The 22,226-nt window shown below is 41.2% G+C and overlaps 1 protein-coding gene across 3 annotated transcripts in view; it reads right to left on the bottom strand.

The window, feature by feature from the left end:
• Nucleotides 1-5,883: 5,883 nt before the first annotated feature.
• Nucleotides 5,884-22,226, bottom strand: part of EDARADD (EDAR associated death domain) — a 67,375-nt gene continuing 51,032 nt past the window's right edge. For all 3 annotated transcript variants that reach the window (XM_044942052.2, XM_044942054.2, XM_044942053.2), the window contains 2 exons: nt 20,505-20,550; nt 5,884-6,718 (listed from right to left, as the gene is read on the bottom strand). In XM_044942052.2, the coding sequence (XP_044797987.1) occupies nt 6,336-6,718; nt 20,505-20,550 (429 nt within the window). In that variant the 3' untranslated portion in view covers nt 5,884-6,335. The remainder of the gene's footprint in view (nt 6,719-20,504; nt 20,551-22,226) is intronic.

The raw sequence follows: 22,226 nt of genomic DNA, 5'->3' as shown, positions 1-22,226 counted from the left end.
AAAATTACCCTACAAGGTAACAGGCGCAGCATCTTTGTCTATGACCATGCATTTTTTATATATTTTATGGCCATGTAGCTTGTGGGATCTTAGTTTCCCAACCAGGAGTTGATCCTGGGTCCCCTGCAGTGGAAGCACAGAGTCTGACCACTGGATCACCAGGGAAGTCCCTCTATATTATTGAATATTTATTATTTAGTGTCACAAAAATGGAAGACTTGTTCATACAAGTTATCTTGAATACTGATGGGCAATCCAGGCAAACAATTTAAGCCCTATTTATTTATTTTTTAATTTTATTTTATTTTTAAACTTTACATAATTGTATTCGTTTTGCCAAATATCAAAATGAATCCGCCACAGGTATACATGTGTTTCCCATCCTGAACCCTCTTCCCTCCTCCCTCCCCATTCCATCCCTCTGGGTCGTCCCAGTGCACCAGCCCCAAGCATCCAGAATCGTGCATTGAACCCGGACTGGCAACTCGTTTCATACATGATATTTTACATGTTTCAATGCCATTCTCCCAAATCTTCCCACCCTCTCCCTCTCTCGCAGAGTCCATAAGACTGTTCTATACATCAGTGTCTCTTTTGCTGTCTCGTACACAGGGTTATTGTTACCATCTTTCTAAATTCCATATATATGCGTTAGTATACTGTATTGGTGTTTTTCTTTCTGGCTGACTTCACTCTGTATAATAGGCTCCAGTTTCATCCACCTCTTTAGAACTGATTCAAATGTATTCTTTTTAATGGCTGAGTAATACTCCATTGTGTATATGTACCACAGCTTTCTTATCCATTCATCTGCTGATGGACATCTAGGTTGCTTCCATGTCCTGGCTATTATAAACAGTGCTGCGATGAACATTGGGGTACACGTGTCTCTTTCCCTTCTGGTTTCCTCAGTGTGTATGCCCAGCAGTGGGATTGCTGGATCATAAGGCAGTTCTATTTCCAGTTTTTTAAGGAATCTCCACACTGTTCTCCATAGTGGCTGTACTAGTTTGCATTCCCACCAACAGTGTAAGAGGGTTCCCTTTTCTCCACACCCTCTCCAGCATTTATTGCTTGTAGACTTTTGGATCGCAGCCATTCTGACTGGTGTGAAATGGTACCTCATAGTGGTTTTGATTTGCATTTCTCTGATAATGAGTGATGTTGAGCATCTTTTCATGTGTTTGTTAGCCATCTGTATGTCTTCTTTGGAGAAATGTCTATTTAGTTCTTTGGCCCATTTTTTGATTGGGTCATTTATTTTTCTGGAGTTGAGCTGTAGGAGTTGCTTGTATATTCTCGAGATTAGTTGTTTGTCAGTTGCTTCATTTGCTATTATCTTCTCCCATTCTGAAGGCTGTCTTTTCACCTTGCTAATAGTTTCCTTTGATGTGCAGAAGCTTTTAAGGTTAATTAGGTCCCATTTGTTTATTTTTGCTTTTATTTCCAATATTCTGGGAGGTGGGTCATAGAGGATCCTGCTGTGATGTATGTCAGAGAGTGTTTTGCCTATGTTCTCCTCTAGGAGTTTTATAGTTTCTGGTCTTACATTTAGATCTTTAATCCATTTTGAGTTTATTTTTGTGTATGGTGTTAGAAAGTGTTCTAGTTTCATTCTTTTACAAGTGGTTGACCAGATTTCCCAGCACCACTTGTTAAAGAGATTGTCTTTAATCCATTGTATATTCTTGCCTCCTTTGTCAAAGATAAGGTGTCCATATGTGCATGGATTTATCTCTGGGCTTTCTATTTTGTTCCATTGATATATATTTCTGTCTTTGTGCCAGTACCATACTGTCTTGATAACTGTGGCTTTGTAGTAGAGCCTGAAGTCAGGTAGGTTGATTCCTCCAGTTCCCTTCTTCTTTCTCAAGATCGCTTTGGCTATTCGAGGTTTTTTGTATTTCCATACAAATTGTGAAATTATTTGTTCTAGCTCTGTGAAGAATACTGCTGGTAGCTTGATAGGGATTGCATTGAATCTATAGATTGCTTTGGGTAGTATACTCATTTTCACTATATTGATTCTTCCAATCCATGAACATGGTATATTTCTCCATCTGTTAGTGTCCTCTTTGATTTCTTTCACCAGTGTTTTATAGTTTTCTATATATAGGTCTTTAGATTCTTTAGGTAGATATATTCCTAAGTATTTTATTCTTTCCGTTGCAATGGTGAATGGAATTGTTTCCTTAATTTCTCTTTCTGTTTTCTCATTATTAGTGTATAGGAATGCAAGGGATTTCTGTGTGTTGATTCTATATCCTGAAACTTTACTATAGTCATTGATTAGTTCTAGTAATTTTCTGGTGGAGTCTTTAGGGTTTTCTATGTAGAGGATCATGTCATCTGCAAACAGTGAGAGCTTTACTTCTTCTTTTCCAATTTGGATTCCTTTTATTTCTTTTTCTGCTCTGATTGCTGTGGCCAAAACTTCCAAAACTATGTTGAATAGTAATGGTGAAAGTGGGCACCCTTGTCTTGTTCCTGACTTTAGAGGAAATTAAGCCCTATTTAAAATCTTATAATTTTAAGATTAAGTCATTTAAATTTAACTTAATTTAAATTAAGTTATTTAATAATTTAAATAACTCTGTGCTTTATTTGTCACTCAGTCGTGTCTGACTCTTTGCGACCCCATGGACGGTAGCCTACCAGGCTCCGCGGTCCACGGGATTTTCCAGGCGAGCATACTGGAGTGGCTGCCATTTCTTCCTTCCACGTGAGTCTTCCTCTGTGTGCATACATCCTGGGTGTGTGTGTGGTGTCTACTTTGCTTTCCATTCCCTTGCAAGTAGTAATTTTCTACTGCAACCAACTAAAATGCATATTGCCACACATAACACCATGACATTTCAGGTGAGAGTTTTGTTTAAGAGAGTGTACCTTGGAACTTAGCTAAAAAGAATTCATCCTTCTAATAGAAAAAGGACCTCATCAAAAGCAGATTGGTTCATAGTGTGGTCAATTCAACATGGATTCCTCCAGAACAAAGCTTTTAAGTATTAATGAATGCAGTTTAACAATTATTTGATCAATCAGGCATAAAGTAATTCTCTTCCTTTCCACTTTGACCTTTGTAAAGTATCAGCATAGTCAGGCTAATACAGTATTTATCTACTAAAAATAAACTTTAAAGAAAATTATTTGGGATTATTACAGAATTGTGTTATAGTTCTATTTCAGTTGAGATTTACTTTTGCTATTTCTGTATGTAACACAGATGAAAGTCATCCTTCATTTGGTCAAAGTCTAGAATCTGAATGAACTTTAATTAAAAACAATTTTTGGTTAAATCTCTCTCTGCTAATATCATACTGTTAATAATTACAACTTTTCCTAAGGTAAATGCCAATGAATGTAGATGTCGATGTGTGCAAATAATGATAGAGTGAAATTAAAACAACATACTTATATCAACTCCTATTTTTTTTAATCCCTTCTACCCTGGAACTTCCGCTATGCAATTATAAAAGAAACTTAAGCTTTTATAGCCAGTGATGGAAATTATTAGCCATTAGGGCTTTGGAACTAATGCTGCCAAATGGAGAGATGAGTGGGTGGTGCTCTGTGGTCTCGTGGTTTCTCTGTAATTCCTGAACATAAAGATAAAGGAGCATTCTTAGCTCTGGCCATAGCTGAACCATCTGCACTCTTGTGTCTTAACATTTCTGATCCAACTCAAAGGTAATTTCAGCTGACATTTATGAACCATAGCCACATTCAGGTATCTATGAGGGTAAGTTCTGTCTAAGCTTGGGGGGAATTCCCTGGTGGTCCAGTGGTTGAGACTTTGCCTTCCAATGCAGGGAGTACGGGTTCAATCCCTGATCAGGGAACTAAGATCCCACACACTTCTTGGCCAAGAAACCAAAACATAAAACAGTACAATATCATAACAAATTCAATAAAACCAAATTTTAAATTCAAAATGCTTTAAAAATGGTTCACATTAAAAAAAAAAAAACTTGAAAAAAATGTCAGCTTTGAGATTGAAATCTGCAGTTTGGAAATTTGGAAACATGTCCCACAGGACATTTGTCATGCTGGGACCCCCTCCTTCTATCACAAAGGGGTGTCAGGATCCAAGGAGAGATGACCCTCTGACTTGAGGGTCTGGAACCACAAAACACTAAATAAGCACACGCTGTGGGTTCCATTTCCCTAAATGTCCATAATAAATGTGGAAGGCTCATCTGCACTTTCCCATAGTATATTTGGGCTAACGTATGAGAGCACATCACACACAGCCTCACGAATGAGAGCACGTCACATGCAGCCTCACGAAAACACCACACGTACGTGCTTGTGCACGCTCAGTCGTGTCTGACTCTTTGTCACACTATGGCCTGTAGTTCACCAGGCTCCTCTGTCCATGGGATTCTCCAGGCAAGAATACTGGAGGGGGCTGCCATTTCGTACTCCAGGGGATCTTCCCAACACAGGGATAGAACCCGAGTTCTTGCATCTCCGGCACTGGCAGGCAGATTCTTTACCATTGCTCCACCTGGGATCCCGAACATGGTACAAAATCAAATGTTCTGTACAGTGCCGAGAACACAGCAGACAATCAATGTGTAACAACCACCCCATTGGACATCAAGTTGCAAAAGAACCCAGTTTTTAAAACTTACCTTTTATTTCTGACTGCTGCTTTGGGTACCTCTTTTGATAAACGTGGCATTTATCTGCTAAATCTGGCGAGCTAGGTGTGACTAACACTGACTAAATCAGAAGAGATCAGTAGGTCTCTACAGTAATTTTGCAAGTTTAGAGATAACATTTAATGACTACATACCAGCAACCTCTGTAACTGCTGTAAACAGTGGGGAAAAAAATGTCAGTGGTTTAGAAAATAACTTTTTGAATTAATTCTAATCTTTCTTGAACTCCTATCAATGTTAGTCATCATTTTTGATTCTTTTAGTCAGGGATTTATACAGAATCCTCCCAAACTAGATGAAGTACCTTAATTTTCTAAGCCTGCAGCCAAAACCAAATAGCACTTTTATGAAACTGTCAAGTAAACCAAGGCTCCCATCCTCCACACCTTCCACAGTAAACCATCAAACAAGAATTCTGGATATTCTTTGGATCTAATCTTTCATTTGGTTTTAAATCCTCTAAAATTTGGATTTTAAAGCACAGCTCCCCTTACAATATCATCATTAAAGATTTCTCTTTCTTGGCTAATGTGCTGGGTAATACTGAGGCTCTGTCTTAAACTGAGATAGTAGGTTTTAGAGGGGGTTGCCTTTCAGCCATGGGCTGAATTGTGATGTACAATCTCTGAACTGTACAATATTGAGATGGATTTTGCCATACATCAATATGAACTGGCCACAGGCATACATGTGTCCCCTCTATCCTGAACCCCTCCCCACTCCTCCCTCCCCAGATTTTTATTTCTCAACTGAGCTTTCTCTCTGGGGCAAAACACTTGACCCGACAGAAAAGACATAAATATTAAATTAACTTTAGAAAAGTCAAGAATACTGGAAGGGCCAACTCTTTGTCAATACCTTTCCCATGGTGGTCCTTATTACCCTGCTAACTCCTGACTTTGTCTTCCCAATAACCAATTGTTTTTATAAACATTTCTTTCGAAAACACTCGAGCAAAGACCTCTTTGACAGCGCCCAGATTATGCAAGTGTTTGAATAAGAAAGACGGCACCTGTGTCCTAGAGTGTATCACTACATAATGCCAGTAACCTGTAAATTCAGTTGAGCACTTTATAACAAAAAGAGTAATAGACTAAAGGGTGACTGCTCTCTGTGGTTTTCTTCTAAGCTGTGGGAGTGTCATTACTCATCAGGGATCTTGTGGATGATGACTTTTGGGGGCCGTCAACCACCTTAGTTCCAATCTCAATCTTCAGTATTTAAAGGAGGGGAACTTTTATTTTCATCATGGCATGAATCCATTCTGATTATAGATTTGGCCCTGGTCCCTGTAGGAGCTTACAATGCATTTTCCCCAATTCCAGATTCAAATATTAAATTAAAACAGATGTGCAAAACTAAAGGAAATTCCACCACCAAAAACATACCCAACCCCTCCACAAAACTGCCAGCTCTGCGGAAAACCAATGTCCATGATTCTGGGCCCTTCTCCTAAACCTGAAAAAGAATAGAGTCAGGACTTCCCCAGCGGTCCAGCGGTTAAGACTCCACGTTCCCAGTGCAGGCGCCATGGGTTCAATCCCTGGTTAGGGAACTAACATCCTGCGTGCAGCACAATGTGGGGAAAGAGAAAAAAAAGAACAGATTCACATTGCTCCTTAACTTGTGCTTGTTTCAATGTCCGAGAGGCCAATGAGAAGAAGCGGAGGTCTAGAAGTTCCTGGGGTGCTCTCCACGCCCCCGCTTGGGCCACTCCTCGTCCACCCACCTGCGCAGCACCTTCTCCACATCGGCGCGGTGGTACAGCCGGCAGAGCTCCATCAGCTGGCCCACCGTCCTCTGACTGTTCCGGAGCAAGAACTCCAGGGTGGGGCTCTGCGGTCGCTGCTCCAGGAAGCACAGCTCGTCGTAGGGCATGCCCCACTTGCTTGCAAAATTCCTCCAGTTTTTGACTGTTGGGTGACAGGGATCCAGCTTTATCCTGATCACATCTAGTAAGTCCTGGTCATTGAGCAAGTCGCTGATGGTGGGGACTCCGAGCGAACAGGAGGGACAGGAACAGGTCTCCGTGCAGGATGCGTCTTTGCTCACATCTGCAGGGTAAACCACAGGGTGCATATGTCAGCAAGAGGCCCCAGACACGTGCTTATCTCTTCGGCCCTTTATTCTCCTACTGAATTGCTCATAGCATCAGGGTAAGCACAGCACCTATTTCAGGATACTCACTTCTACATATTCACCAATAATGCCTTGTTCTTTGCAGTCAAGAAGAGCTGCTCTGCTGGCAGCCGTGGCAAGACTTTATAAAGCCAGTGTTCCTTTCTGAGACTCGCTGTCCCCCAGGCTGCGCGTTTGTGAGCCTGTCAGCCAGATGAGGGCTCCAAAGAGCAGAGGTCTCTCCATGGGCAGATAGCCAGTGGAGGGGGGGTGGACTCAGCCATCCCAGGAGAAACCAGCCCATTCTCACCTGCTCCTCAACCCGCTCGCCCCTTCCATATTACAAGTCAGCCTTGTCAGCTTTTTAAAGTCAAGCACAGCATGTCAGAGTGTAAAGTATTACACAATTCTTCAAAAGGTCTTTATTAAAAAAAAAAAAAAAATACACGCACAATCCCAAACTGGAATATCCACTCCAAACACATATTTGAAAATAAGTGATAACTGATAATGCCAGACTTTTCAGATTTATGGCTACCTTATCATGGCTTTGCCTTTATTTATGTTTTGTTTTGTTTTGTTTTTTTTTAACACAGAGGGCTGCCTTTGAAGTGGAGCCAATACCCTGAGGTGTGTGCAGTGGGCTGGGTGAGTGGTTGGCTTTGAGCTCAGCCTCCCCAAGAAGGGGGCTTCCTTGGTGGCTCAGATGATAAAGAATCTGCCTGCAATCCTGGAGACCCAGGTTCAATCCCTGGGTTGGGAAGATCCTCTGGAGAAGGGAATGGCTACCCACTCCAGTATTCTTGCCTGGAGAATTCCATGGACAGAGGAGCCTGGCAGGTTGCAGTCTATGGGGTCGCAAAGGGTCGGACATGACTGAGCAACTAACACTTTTGCTTTCACCAAGAAGGGCAGCCTCAGCACAGAGGAAGGGCCACCTTCCCATCCATCATCTCTGGCCTCCCTGCAGTATCTGCCAGCATGTTAGCAGAGGATGAAGCTAGTAGCTAAGCAATAAATAGGTTAGAGGGAAGAGGTTAGTAGGCAAGAGACAACTCAGAGTACAGGTGTAAGCGGGTGAAGCAACCCAAGTGAATTAAAACTCTGCAACTGCACTAAATCTCCTAGCCCCTCTCACTGGGGATATTTAACCACCAAAGGTCACACTAAAGATCACTGGCTTGGGAAATTCTGGGACGTTATGATGCCTTTTTCTACACTGAACTGTGTGGACTGCCCAACTTAGGAAAGTAAAAAATTTGGAGGAAAAAAAAAAAAAGGAGTCACTCGGGTTATTATAAAATTGAGAACTAGAAAATTTGAGGCAAATACAAAGTAAAAGATAACAAAAGCCATGAAAATTATGCTCATACTCTGACCTACTAATATAACTTCTGAGAATCCAGCCAAAGGAGATCATTTAAAATATGTATGTACTTGAGCATTTTTAATTTTACTCTTATTATACATTAAAAAAAAACGTAAAATCAAAGGGGACTAATGAAATAAATTAGTGTACTATTTGAAGGAATATTATTTAAGAAATTATGAAGACTATATAGCAACCTAGAAAATGTGTGTGCTGGCATGTTAAGTGAAAAATGCAAGAAGTAAGGAATTTATGTACTCTGATTAAAACTATGGGAAAAGTCTCTGTTAATATTACCATGGAAGGAAATGTACAAAAATAATCATAGCTTCTGTGGTTAATGTAGGATTATGTTTTTATTTTCCAAACTTTCTCAGTGTGCATGTCGGGGTGTGCTCAGGTGTGAGCTGTGTGCTCAGTCGTGTCCGACTCTTTGTGACCCCATGGACGGTAGCCCACCAGGCTCCTCTGTCCATGGGATTCTCCAGGTAAGAATACTGGCGTGTGTTACCATGCCCTCCTCCAGGGGATCTTCCTGATCCAGGGATGGAACTTGTGTCTCTTGCATTGGCAGGCAGAGTGTTTACCACTGCACCACCTGGGATTATGCTTCTATTTTCCAAACTTTCTCTAGTGGTGTTTATATTTCTACAATAATGAAAACCATGTATTACATTAACAAACATATTGTTCAGCACTGAGCCGACGTATCAATGCAGCATCCCTCCTCTTTGCCAAGCTTCACTTACCCCTTTGAGGCCACCTCTTCCCACCTTCCCCATGATTTGTTTCATCAAATACCTCCTTTCTTTCCCCTCACCTCCAGACACCCATCTCTACTGATTCTCTTTCCTTTATCCACAGATAGGTATATAGCTCCTCTATCATAAAAAATAAGAACCTCAAACTGCCACTCTCTGGTTTATAGTTCATTGAAGGCCTTTCTCTTACTCTTCATTTCCTTACTGTTTTAAAAATATTTGTTATTATTTTTGGGCTACACTACATGGGATGTGGGATCTTAGTTCCCCAACAAGGATGGAACCCATACAACCTGCAGTGAAAGCTCAGAGTCTTAACCACTGGACTGCTGGGCAAGTTGCAATTTACTATTAAACTTCTAAAAGGAGAAATCAAAACCTGTTGCCTACAATGCCTCACCATGTTATTAACCTTCACCTTCTTTGGCTTTGAGCAGCATCTGACCAGCCCCATTCTTGCCAGCCCTGTAGAGACCAGACCCAGGTCCCCATGCCCCACCTGCAGACCAGAGTACAGTTCTGATGGGATAGATAAATCCAGAGAAGCAGATACCCACCTGGCTTGGAAGATCACCTGGACCCCCTGCTGCTGCTAATGCCCCCATCACACCACTCCCCTTGGGCCTGCCTGCCTCTAGAACTGAGCCCAAGACTCTTGTGCCCCTTTGAACACTGTCTATTGCACTGAAGACTCTTTTCCCAGAACTCAAGCCCCTTATCCCCAGGCACATCCTACCTTGTCCTGGCCACATCCCTTTTCTTGTCTGCCTGAGACACTGCGATCCCAGCCTGTCTCATGCCAAGTCCCTGGGAGTTACAAGGAGGTGCTTTAGTCCTGTTCTTAGCCCAAAGCTTTCCTCTTCTGCACTGCGTCCCTTTGGTCTTCTCTGCTCCCAACAGCCTCTACAAAGATCTCCCACTAGAATGGAAGACCCTTTCTTTTTGTATCTGCAGGATCTAATACAGCCCTTGACACACAGCAAACACTTAACTAATGTGGATTGAGTGAATAAATGAATGGCCAACCCTGCCAGCTCACCTGGGCCCCAGAACTGACTACGAGAAAGCGTCTCTTGATGTTCAGATGACATCTCCAACTCAAAGGGCCCAATACAGTACTTATATATTTCTTATATACTGTGCACCCAAAGCACCTCAAGTTCCCTAATGGCACCTGCAATTCTTCAGCATCCTTACAGACTTTTTTTCTCTATCCAACCAGTTACCAGGGTCCCAATCTCCCCTGGAAGTTCTCCATACCTCTCTTCCCATCTTATTTCCCATGACTTCCTCGAATATAATCTGGGCTCCAGAGAAGGGGGACTACTCACTTCCTGAATAGACAACCTGTATTTTCTTTGTTTCAAAGTTTAATAAAATGAAAAGGAAAAAATATAAGCTCAGTGTAGAACATTTAAAAATTATATTCAGTTATGAATTTTGTGTAAACTTGAACATCTAGGGTTTCCCCATAGTTGCATGACTATGAGTAATAATTTGATGCAGACACTTACATCTAAATTTTTGGCCACCTCTTTAATTATCTCTCCAGTAATGGGACTATTAGGCTGAAAAGTATGACCATTTTAAGGCTATCAGTGCATATATCCTAAATTGCTTTCCAGAAATAAATGTTGTACCAATTTACACTCCAAACAGAGAATAGTGATGGTGTATATCTCAGCTGACCTTTGTTAGCACCAAGTAACACTTTTAAAAAGATCTTTGTCAATTGCATAGGTGGAAAATAAAGATTTCCTCCATGACTTTTCTGATGTTTTCTCTCTGATCAGTTCTCTCTCTTCTTTCTCTCTCCCTCTCACTGAATTCCTCTTATTGAAATTCCCCTCAGCTACTGAACTTATCTATCCTATGAAACCCATCTCAGAAACACCTCTTCATGAAATCCCCCGCCTCTGCCTGCAATGCCGTCTCACCCACAGTCTCATCATTGTGTTTGCATCTCCTGACTTTGCCTTGCAGTGAGATATTCCATATGATCTTTGTTGTTGCACCTTCAGGGCCCTGAGAAAAGATCCATATCCTTCTTCAATGTGTACACATCTTAGAGTTCTAAAATGTCGAATTACATTTCTGTGTAATATAGTGAGAGTTATTCTTCCGCTCCATTAATAATGGTGTGGTGTATCTGGAAGTAAGACTTTAGCTCCATGATGGGACAGAAATTTATTTATAAAGAGCTTTCTAACATTGAAGGTGGCTTTTTCAGTACAAGGGGGAAACTGCGCAATTTTCTTTGCCCTTATTTAAAAGTAGAGTCAAAATCCAGGGAACTCAAATTGGGGCTCTGTAAAAACCTAGAGAGGTGGGAGGGAGGTGGGAAGTGGGACAGAGGTTCAAGAGAGAGGGGACATATGTACACCTATGGCTGATTCATGTTGATGTGGGGCAGAAACCAACATTAATACTGTAAAGCAATTATCCTTCAATTAAAAATAAATAAATTTAAAAAATAAAGGTGGGTATATGGAAAAAAGTAGAGTCAAAATAATAATCTGTCACGTAGAAAAACAAGCAGTTTACCAAAGGGTATGTATAATTCAGTTTTTGTAAAAACAAAATAATACAGTCATTTTTATCCACATAAAGCATATATTATACACACATTCATGGGCATAGGAAAAATCTAGAAGTATGCATAAAAACATTAACAATGAATGGTCCTAATTTTCTATAGTTACAATGTTTATTTGGATACCTAAAATATATTTTTAAATGTCACAAAAAAATAAACGATTTATATCTCTAAGTCCAGAATGAAATGTATTGCTTTCTGAAGGTCTGCCCTGTATTAACTCCGTAAGACTCAGGGTTTTAGCAATGTTTTCTCCTTTAGCGTCAAGAAGAATGAAAATCGTTAAGGTTTCTGTGAAGCTCCTCTAAGCCTTCTAGTATATGAGAAGCTTCTAGTTCTTTGAACACCACCACCACCCATTTATCAGTTTGTTTTAAAACACATGATGTGTCAAAAGTCTATTGTTTCCTTTTTTATTTTCAGTGACACACACGCTAAGCCATTCTCCCAACTGGAATCTACACAAACTGCCAACAGTCGTGAATTTAAAGTCGCCTTTTGAATCATAAACTATAATTAGTTCTCTGAGGACTTAAGCAGACAAACTTTTTTTTCCCCTATGAAATATATTTTGTCCTGCCCTCCTGTAAACACCTATCATGTATTCGTGTGCATGCAAGGAAAGATGGCTGATGCTTTGGGGTAAGAAAAATCATGAGAAGAGAAACATTTAGAACCGAAGACGTTTTCCTAAGAAATGGGGAGGGGGGGGAATGGGATGATTATTGGATGCTACTCAGTGGCAAGCTCAGGATATCTGTATAGGAGAAACTCAAAAACTGTTTACTAAATGAATGAATGAGAATTGTTCTTTCTCCTCTGGAGACAAGGTAGGTTTCTTATTTCTGTGTGATGCATTTTAGGATGTGAAGAGAGAATTACTAGCAAAGGAAAGAGAAATTTACTGGTGTCTGTTGGCTATTAACAGAAAAAATACAAAAGACAGATTGATTCTAGATTTGGGGGAAGGAAAAGACAGTGTTACTGAGGAAGAGAAGTCAGTTATGTACAAAAATTCACTTAGATTCTCTAACAAGTAGGGTCTTTGCTTGTCATATTTTGAGACTTGCGTATTTTCCACTGATGAAAAACAAGAACGGATTGCACCATTAAATCATAATAACTTCTTAGAGGCCAAAACCCTGGAAGGACTTGCCTTCTGTAAGTTTAGTCTGAGTCCTGGCTTGAACTAAGGAAGAATTTATCAGTGGAGGAAGGGCCAAATTTCTCAGTGGTTTTTATCATCACAGTAACTGTCATTTATCAAACGCTTAATATATAACCAGCCCTGCACTGTGCCCTTTTATATCAGGAGTCCCAAATTCTGGGATCTAATGCCTGGTGATCTGAGGTGGAGCTGATGGAATAATAATAGAAATAAAGCGCACAATAAATGTAACGCACTTGAATCATCCTGATACCATCCCCCACTCCCACCCCCGGAGGGTGGAAAAACTCTTTCACAAAACCAGTCCCTGGTGCCAAAAAGGTTGGGGACAGTTGCTTCACATGCATAATCCTGAATCAGCTGCATCAGATGCGGCTCCTCAAACCCTGGTGCCCCAGCTTTCCAGGGCTTGACTGCTAAATGGCATTTAACATCCCTGGACTTCAGATTCCTCATCTATCAAGTGGAGATGATAATATATAATAATTCCTATATCTCATGAATTAAATGAGGTGAATGATGTGAAAGCATTTTTGTCAAGTCTTATGTAAATGTTATTTAAGGGTGTTAGGTTTTACAACTTTTTTTAAGTAGAATGGGGGGGAAAAAAAGAGTGTGTCATTGTGTTATCTGGCCTCTGCTGGCACCTCCCAGCTCATTGCCTTTTCAAGTGCCCTTCACTGCCCACCATTGTCCCGAAAACATATACTCAACCCTGCCTCAGGACCTTTGCACCAGCTGGGTCTTCCCTCTGAAGTCCTCCTTTCTCAGATCTCCACATGGCTGGCTCCTTTGCATTGTTTAGATCTTGGTGCACCTTCATAGCTAACACAGCATCCTTTCCTTGCAGGCAAACCCCACTGTACACTCATTTATTTTCCTCAAGGCACCTACCACCACATGTAACTACTTGTGTTTATTGTCTGTCACTCCCAACTAGTATATAAGGTCCAAGAGGAAAGGGACTTAGATGTCTAATGTCCCCACTTAATTCCAGGCACACAGTAGGCACTCAATAATGTCTGCTGAGTAAATCTATTTAATGAAGAACATGACACAGAGAAATAATCAAATCAGAAACTTCTGGGCAGCATATGAAGAGTTATCTAGAAAGTTTCAGACAAACTGAAAGGTTTCTTGTGCTGAGTATATACAAGGCAGAAGAAGGATGACTGGTTGCTATGGAGAAGGAGTACACCATGTACCACAGAGAGAGCCACATGAGCTTTAGAGGCATGCTGACCAAGTATCGATACAAGCTGACATTGTGCCGGTATGCAGCTTGGACAGGTTACTCAGCTTGCTACGGCCATGTCCTCCCTCTCTGAACAATTGACAGGACTGAATTTCATAAAGGTGTGGAGAGGATTAAGTGAGACCATCCCTTAAAGTGTTATCCTAGTGCATGGTAGTTGGAGAAGGCAGTGGCACCCCACTCCAGTACTCTTGCCTGGAAAATCCCATGGACGGAGGAGCCTGGTAGGCTGCAGTCCACGGGGTGGCGAAGAGTCGGACATGACTGAGCGACTTCACTTTCACTTTTCACTTTCATGCATTGGAGAAGGAAATGGCAACCCACTCCAGTGTTCTTGCCTGGAGAATCCCAGGGATGGGGGAGCCTGGTGGGCTGCCATCTATGGGGTTGCACAGAGTCGGACACGACTGAAGCGACTTGGCAGCAGCAGCCGTGCATGGTAAGTATGCAACAAAGCATTAGTAGCTGTGGGTAAGGAGCCGTAACAGCAGTAGTTCTCAGGACTTTCCTGGTGGTTCAGTGGTTAAGATTCTGAGTTTTCAATGCAGGGGGTACGGGTTTGATCTCTGGTTGAAGAACTAAGATCCCATGCATGACAGGCATGAATAAACAAATAAAGCAGTAGTTCTCAAACCTTGGCTAAAAATGGAACTCTCTGCCCCCTTCCCACCCCACTCTCCCCTGGGGAGATTACAAAATCCTGATGTCTGGTTCCACCACCAAGATCCTTATTTAATTGGTCTGGGGTACAGGCCAGACACGGGAAGTTTTCTAAGCTCTCTTGGAAATTCTCATGTGCAGCAGGGTTGAAAACCATTGCCTTAAACCATATCTACTGAGGAAGTTCTCAATCAGATGGGCCAGCAAAAGTAGGTTTTGGAATGCCAGCTACTTCTCTTTGAAGAATACAGTGTGTACTTGGTGATTGGGAGTTTGTGGATAATATTTCCGCACACTCACAAGCAGAAGAATGGATTTTCCTAGGTTTTTTTTTCCTCTTCTTCCCCTATTCTTCATCTCACACACCTTTTACATCATACCTTAAAGAAGAGTTCAGAAATCAAGCATGCTCAGTGACAAGGTATGTCCATGTCATTTCAAACAAAGTAAGAAAGAGTTCACGTCCAAAGATGCAGTGCCTAACGCTCAAGCTGGCGGCTGGCAGATCATGAAATGCTGGTCAATTAACAGTTAATTGTGAATTGGAACAAGATGCAGAGCTCACAGGGTCGTGATTGGCTGAGCCTGGAAAATGGCTCCAGTCAGGGTGCTGGCAGGGGATCACAGATTGACTTAATGTGTCTCCCTGCAGGGGAGGTGCCGTTTTATCTTGTACACCCTGGCTTTTCGGGAGCTATTACCACACGAGTGTTTCCCTCCACAGCGCTCAGTGCCACTGAGGGCTCTCAAATCATTTACAATAATGTTCCCCGTGATAACCAGGTCTTCAGTTGGCAAGAACAATTAAATAGTAAACATTTTATATTGGCAGCTTCGCAAATAGCAAAACATGTTCTATTCTAAAATAACTAAAATAACTCCTCAGTTGGGATTTCTTTGGAAGGAATGATGCTAAAGCTGAAACTCCAGTACTTTGGCCACCTCATGCGAAGAGTTGACTCATTGGAAAAAATAACTCCTAGGTGTCTGTAAATTATGAGATTTGGAAAATACCAGCAAGTGTCAAAGTAGTGTCAAATACTTCCACAGTTGTGTTTGTTAATGGTGTAAATTCAGGCTTTTTCCTGCGTGTGGTTTCTAACATGGCTGGAAATAAATATATTTAAAATGCCAGTTACGGCTTTGAGAGATCAGTGGGGTGCGTGCATACCACATGACTCATCAGAGGTAGTTATTTGCTCTGAGCTCAAAAATGGTGAAGAATTATTTTTATCTACTAAGAAACTGACCCCAGGGCTTTCGGTGGGTGTTTGATCTCTTAACCAAAGGGGAAAACAATATGATTTCATTTTCCCTCTCTGAAACACCCTTTTAAGAAGACATCAAGTTGGCAGCAGCACTAGGAAATCTAACTGACAAATTGGATGGATCTTGGCAAGTAAATCACACTGGGCCACTCTGTCATCTCACAAAACTGAGGCATAGAAGGTATGTTTAAAAAAAAAAAAAAAACACACATATAAGAAAGGACCCAGGTTAAAATTTAGCAGAGAATTTTATGTGAGCTTGCATTCTGAATTACGTGACACAACGTATTTACTAAGTGTCACTGTATAGACCTCAGTTGAAAAAAAAGAAAATCTTTTTGCACATTCATTTCTACAGGGAAATTAGGTTTGGAAGAGGCAAGTGCTGAATTATGCAAGGTGGTCAGAAAGTCAAGTCTTGCAAAGCTGGCAACTGTGAAGAGGTAGGGAGGGAGTCATGGTCCAAGTGATAAATAGCGCCACCAGAGAGGAGAACAAGAGGTTATTATTTGTTTTTTTAGTTTTTAAAATTATTTATTTGTTTTAATTTCTGTAGTTTACAGAATTGACATATCTTTTTTGTATCATCTTCCCCTTGCAGCATGTGGGATCTTAGTTCTCCAACCAGGAATCGAACCTGTGCCCCTTGCATTAGGAGCGCAGAGTCTTAACCACTAGATTGCTAGGTAAGTCCCTAGAAAAGGTTTCTAACTTTCCAATTTGTGAGGAGTTTTTTGTTTGTCTGGTTTTTATAACTGAGTCATACTCTTTTAATGCCCAAATGTTTTCATTTTGAAAAACTGCATGAAAACACTGTAAAATTTTATGACTCCTGGGGTCTGGTTTCTGCATTCAATGGTTCCACAAGGGGGCTTTATTTTTCTGGTAGTAGCTGATTCTGAATTGTATTCTTATTCTTCCCTTGATTACACACTGTCAGCTGTCATTTCTCACTCTGGTTGAATCCCTCCTTTTATCTTAGAGCCCTCCATCCTCCGCACATTGCTTACTTTTACCAGATATAAACTGGATGGCAGATAACTAAGGTTTTCAGATTTTAAGAATTAAATAAAAGCCAGGCTCTGAGTTAAGTAAGGCTACACCAAGGGCCTGATTAGGGGAAAGTAGCAAGCATCTGCAAAAAGTGTTTCAGTGGCTCAAAGACTGACTCTGGGGGAAGGGGGTGGACTTTGGCTTTGTTCCAGCCTGCGACTCTGAGCTGGAAGTCTGACCTTCACCCCCCGGGTATGACACTCAAGCATCTGACATGTGTGCTACACAGGCGATGGGTCTGACCAGTAGGGAGACAGCATGGTGTGGTGCTGGTGCTGGCGGTGGGGTGGTGGTCAGGCCAGGCCTGGGGCTTGAATCCCACTCAGGACCTATGCAATGGAGCACCAGTCACATGACCAGCGCCAGTCATGTGACCCAATGGTACTTCTGTTGTATCCACCTGGTGAATAACTGAACCCACAGAGTTGTCATTAACACTTTTTTCTAAGGGCATCTCTAAAAAGAGCAGACTCATTGGAAAAGACCTTGATGCTGGAAAAGATTGAGGGCAAGAGTAGAAGCGGCAAGTAGTAGAGGATGAGACGGTTGGATGGCATTACCGACTCAATGGACAAGAGTTTGAGCAAACTCCGGGAGATGGTTAAGGACAGGGAAACCTGGCTGCTGAAGTCCATGGGGTCGCAAAGAGTCAGACATGAATTAGCGACTAAACAACAACAAAAGTACTTGAAGGAGATCTGGTTCGTGGCAAATGCTAAATTTGTGCAAGTACAACAGTAAGTAAACCTTACTTAGGTGGCTGCTCTCATTCAAAGGGGAAATATGGCAGGACTTACCTGGTGGTCCAGTGGCTAAGACTCCCAACGCTGGGGTCCTGGGTTCGATCAAGGAACTAGATCCCACATGCCACAACAAAGAGTTTGTGTGCCACAACTAAGTATCCCCATGCACTGCAACTAAGACCCGTTGGGGCCAAATAAATAGATATTTAGGAAAAAAAAAAAAGAGGAAATAATGGGGATTTGCTTTTGCCCCTTCTTCCAAGAGCAAAGCCCTGAAGTCACTGTTTCTCATTTGCTTGTTTATTGAAATAAAACACACACACACACACACACACACACACACCCCCAACCAAACATCTGAACATTCCTCTGGGCAAAGCATCATGCTGGATGGCAAAGATGCTGACTTCGGCAGCACGGGTTCTGCTCTAGGTAATGCTACCTGCTATCACCGTGAAAAGTTTGTTCTCTCTGAAAATCTTTCATTTCATTGACACAGGTAAAGACATCTAGAGACAAACTGTAATTTGAGTAATCTAGTAATGACCTGACCTCATAAGAGTCTTGGAAGGGTTTACAGATATTACTAACCAACTTACTTGATTCATTCTCATTTTAGCTGATGTTTCACATTGGTAGGCAGGATGTTAGTCTTTAAAAAGTTTAACTGTAGATTTTTTTTTAATTAGAAAAGAAATATGTGCTTGTCACAGAAAATCTAAAAACTCAGATGAGTATAGGAAAAAAATTTTCACATTCTCACCACTCAGGCTTATCACAGTTCACCTTTTAGGTTATTTTACTACTCATTATATGTATGTGCCTACACCAGATCATTGGTTATATATAGGTTTGAATATACAGATTAAAGTTTTGCAGGCAGGTTTTTCTGATACCCAATCATGCTAGAAATTTTTTAAATACAGGGGAGTGAAAAAAAAATTAAAACTGCCTCTGCTTGTATGAAAAGATACTTTCCGTTCCTCCACCTCACTCAGCAAGGTGCTTCTAATGTGAGCCTGTGTCCACTGGAGCATTTGTGGAAGAGGATAATTCTTAGCCGTGGTCTTAGCCTCCAGCAGGGGAGGACTGTGGTCCAAGGAAGACGAGTTCCATGGGTTCCTGGTTGGGACCCCAGATGTTGGGCCTGTCCCATGAAAGCTGGTGGGTAGGTGCCACCGGATGTTCTCCTGGCCCAGTTTCTCCCTGATTTCTCTAATCACAGTAGGACAGTGGCTGAGCAGGATAGTGGCTGAACTGGAACCAGCATCCCAACTTTGGTCTTTCAGAACTGTACCTTTGCCACTTGGCCTCCTCAGAGAGCCTGGCACACAGTGGGTCTTTAAGAAATGAAAATCAGTTGAATGAAAAAACAAACAAAAAAAAAACACCTGGAATCTCACCACCCAGAGATAAAACTGCTCCTAACATCATGTATCAAGAGTTGATTATGCATCGCAAGTTCTGATTTTCAGCATGGTTACCTGGGCACAGCTTGGGATTGATAATAGAATATCCTAAGACTTTTATGAGTACCCCTATCCTTCTTTAAAAAAGAAATGAACAAACCCCTGATGATTTGGGTCATTCAATATGTGTTTTAAAAGATATTTTAAAATGTTGGTGAGGTTTTTTTTTTTTTCCCTAATTATTATTTTCATAGCTTATTTTAGTGCTCGCTCCATATTTTCACCATGATTAATTAATGAGAAATCTAAATATTGTAATTTTTTTTTGTTTTTGTTTTTTCATTTTTTTGGCCATGCCACATGGCACATGGGGATCTAAATTCTCTGACCAGGGATCAAACCAGCAACCCTGCACTAAAGTGTGAAGTGCCAACCCCTGGACTACCAAGGAAGACCCTTAATACTGCCAGAGTTTCTGTCTTACAATGAAGAAACAAAAAAAGGTGGTGGGGGACGAGGCAGTGGAGACAAATGAAATGTTTCTTGTATATTAATGCATATATGTGGAATCTAGAAAAATGGTATAGATGATCTTATTTGCAGAAATAGAGACACAGACATAGAGAACACATGTATGGACATCAAGGAGGGGAAGGGGAGAGGTGGGAGGAATTGGGAGATTGGGGTTGATTTATATACATTATTGATACCACATATAAAATAGATAACTAATGAGAACCTATTGTATGCTCAGGGAACTCTACTCAGTGCTCTGGGGTGACCTACATATACATATGTATATGTATATGTGTATATACATGTATATGTATATGTGTATATACATGTATATGTATATGTGTATATACATGTATATGTATAACTGATTCACTTTGTTGTGCAGTAGAAACTAATGCAACATTGTAAAGCAACTATACTCCAATAAAAATTAATTTTAAAATGTTTTTTGGTGAAACACATTAGAAGCAGAAAACGGTGGGGACCAGCACATAGCCTGGCTCCCTAAGGTGCGGAGACGGAAGGGAGGCAGTGGGTGTCTGAGCGGCCCTTCTTACCATGACTGGGTTTGCCTGCATCCCATCATTTGCTTCCTCCTGGCAAAGTTCTCTACCAACACTGTGGCCCCTGGAACTTGGAGGGAGGGTCAGTTCTGACCCTCATCTGATCCTAAAGCCATCCAGTTAAAACCCCTGCTGTGCCTTACACAAGCAAAGGGGGGTTAAGATGAGAAAATACTCCTTGTAGGCTTTTGTGAAATCCTGCAAGATTTCTTTGCAGTTCACCATGGCGTGTGGTTGGAAAGTTTCTCTAGTCGGTAATACAGATTTTGAAAGTTAATGATAAACACCTTCTCAAATGATCTTGAATTTAGCCATGCTAGCTAGCACTGATGCCCGGATACCTTTAAAGTCAATCATTTACCTGAAAGGGGGTCTCCAGTACTGTCTCGAAAGCCATTTTCTTCTCCCTTAAAAAACAAAAATGCAATCTTCATTAAAACGGTACCCATATGTGATTAGAGATGTTATCAATTTTCCAATGTAGTTAAATTTCCACCAGATCCTGGGAGGGGGGTATGGATCTTAAGAATGGTACTTTACTGAGTACTAAGTCAGACAGAGAAAGACAAATATTATATGATATTGCTTGTATGTGGTATAAAAAAAATGGTACAAATGAACTTATTTACAAAACAGAAAGAGAGTCGGAGACATAGAAAACAAACTTACAGTTACTGGGGGGAAAGAGAGAGGGGACAAATTAGAAGATTGGAATTGACATGTTTACACTACTAAATATAAAATGGATAATTGATAAGGACCTACTGTATAGCACAGGGAACTCGACTCAATACTTGGTAATGATTTATATGGGAAAAGAATTTTAAAAAGAGTGGATATATGTATATGTGTAACTGTTCACTTTGCTGTACAGTAGAAACTAACATAATGTTGTAAATCAACTATCCTCCAATTAAAAAAAAAATGGGTAGTAAATGATGTGTCTCTCCCTAGAATATAAACTCCCAGAGGGCAGGAACCCTTGTCTATTTCTTCTCCGTGCTGGGTCCTCAGCGGTCAGAACAATGCCCAGCACACAGCAGACACTCAACAGATGTTTGTTAAATTACTGTCATTTTTTAAAAGTAGAAATGCATACAAGATGCCATTTCTTTTTTTTTTAAATTTTACACTATAGACTATTTCTCTTATTTTATTCTCTATCTGCTTTTTGTCGGGCTTGTTGTTTGTCAGTCCAAGTTATAATTCTTGCCTGTATCTATTATACTTTTTTTATTGTTGTTGTTCAGTTGCTAAGTCACAGAAGCAAAGAAAAACTGTTAAAAACAGTGACTAATTCCCTTTAGAAGCAATGTATTTCTGCCCATCTACTTGAGGTTCTATTTTTACCAAGGCCGTGCTACCTGGAGGGAGTTACCTGATCTCCTCGTAGGGTATGTGTGGGTGTGTGTTTTCAGTGCAGTCAGCAGAGGAGAATGACCCCACTGTATATCTGTTCATGTTAACTCTATGTTATTTTTTAAATTTTTATTTATTTATTTATTTTGGCTGTGCTATGCAGCATGTGGGATCTTAGTTCCCTGATCAGGGATCGAACCTGCATCCCCTGCAGTGGAAGTGCAGAGTCTTAACTACTGAACCCCCAGGGAAAGCCCACATTAACTCTATCTACATACAACTAAATCTCTCTCAGCAGCTAACGGTACCCCCTCCATCCACAGTACTTCAGAAAAAGCACTAGGAGTTGGGTCAAGGCCCCGGGTGTGAGTCCACCTGCGTTCATAACCACAGGGACCTCACTCACCTGGAGTCAGAGCACTGGCCTCTGATTTCTCATTTGCATGCTGAGGGGGCTGATAGATGACCTTATCCCTAAGAGGCTCTACATTCTCAGGTCTCTGAGAGTTTCACTTAAAGATGTGCTAGCTCCCTAGTGTCAAACATTTTAAACAGTCTTTTCCTCTTAATCCCCTAAGAATTCTTGCTCCTTGCTCTTGAGTTCATAAATTCCCATGTTTCAGGGTTTTCTTGGTGGTCCAGCAGTTAAGACTCCTAGCTTCTACTGCAAGGGTCATGGGTTCAATCTCTGGTCTGGGAACTAAGATCCCACATGCCACAGGGT

This window comes from Bubalus bubalis, chromosome 4 (genome assembly GCF_019923935.1).
Source record: "Bubalus bubalis isolate 160015118507 breed Murrah chromosome 4, NDDB_SH_1, whole genome shotgun sequence".
NCBI lineage: Eukaryota > Metazoa > Chordata > Mammalia > Artiodactyla > Bovidae > Bubalus > Bubalus bubalis.
This window is presented reverse-complemented; position numbering and strand designations above follow the sequence as displayed.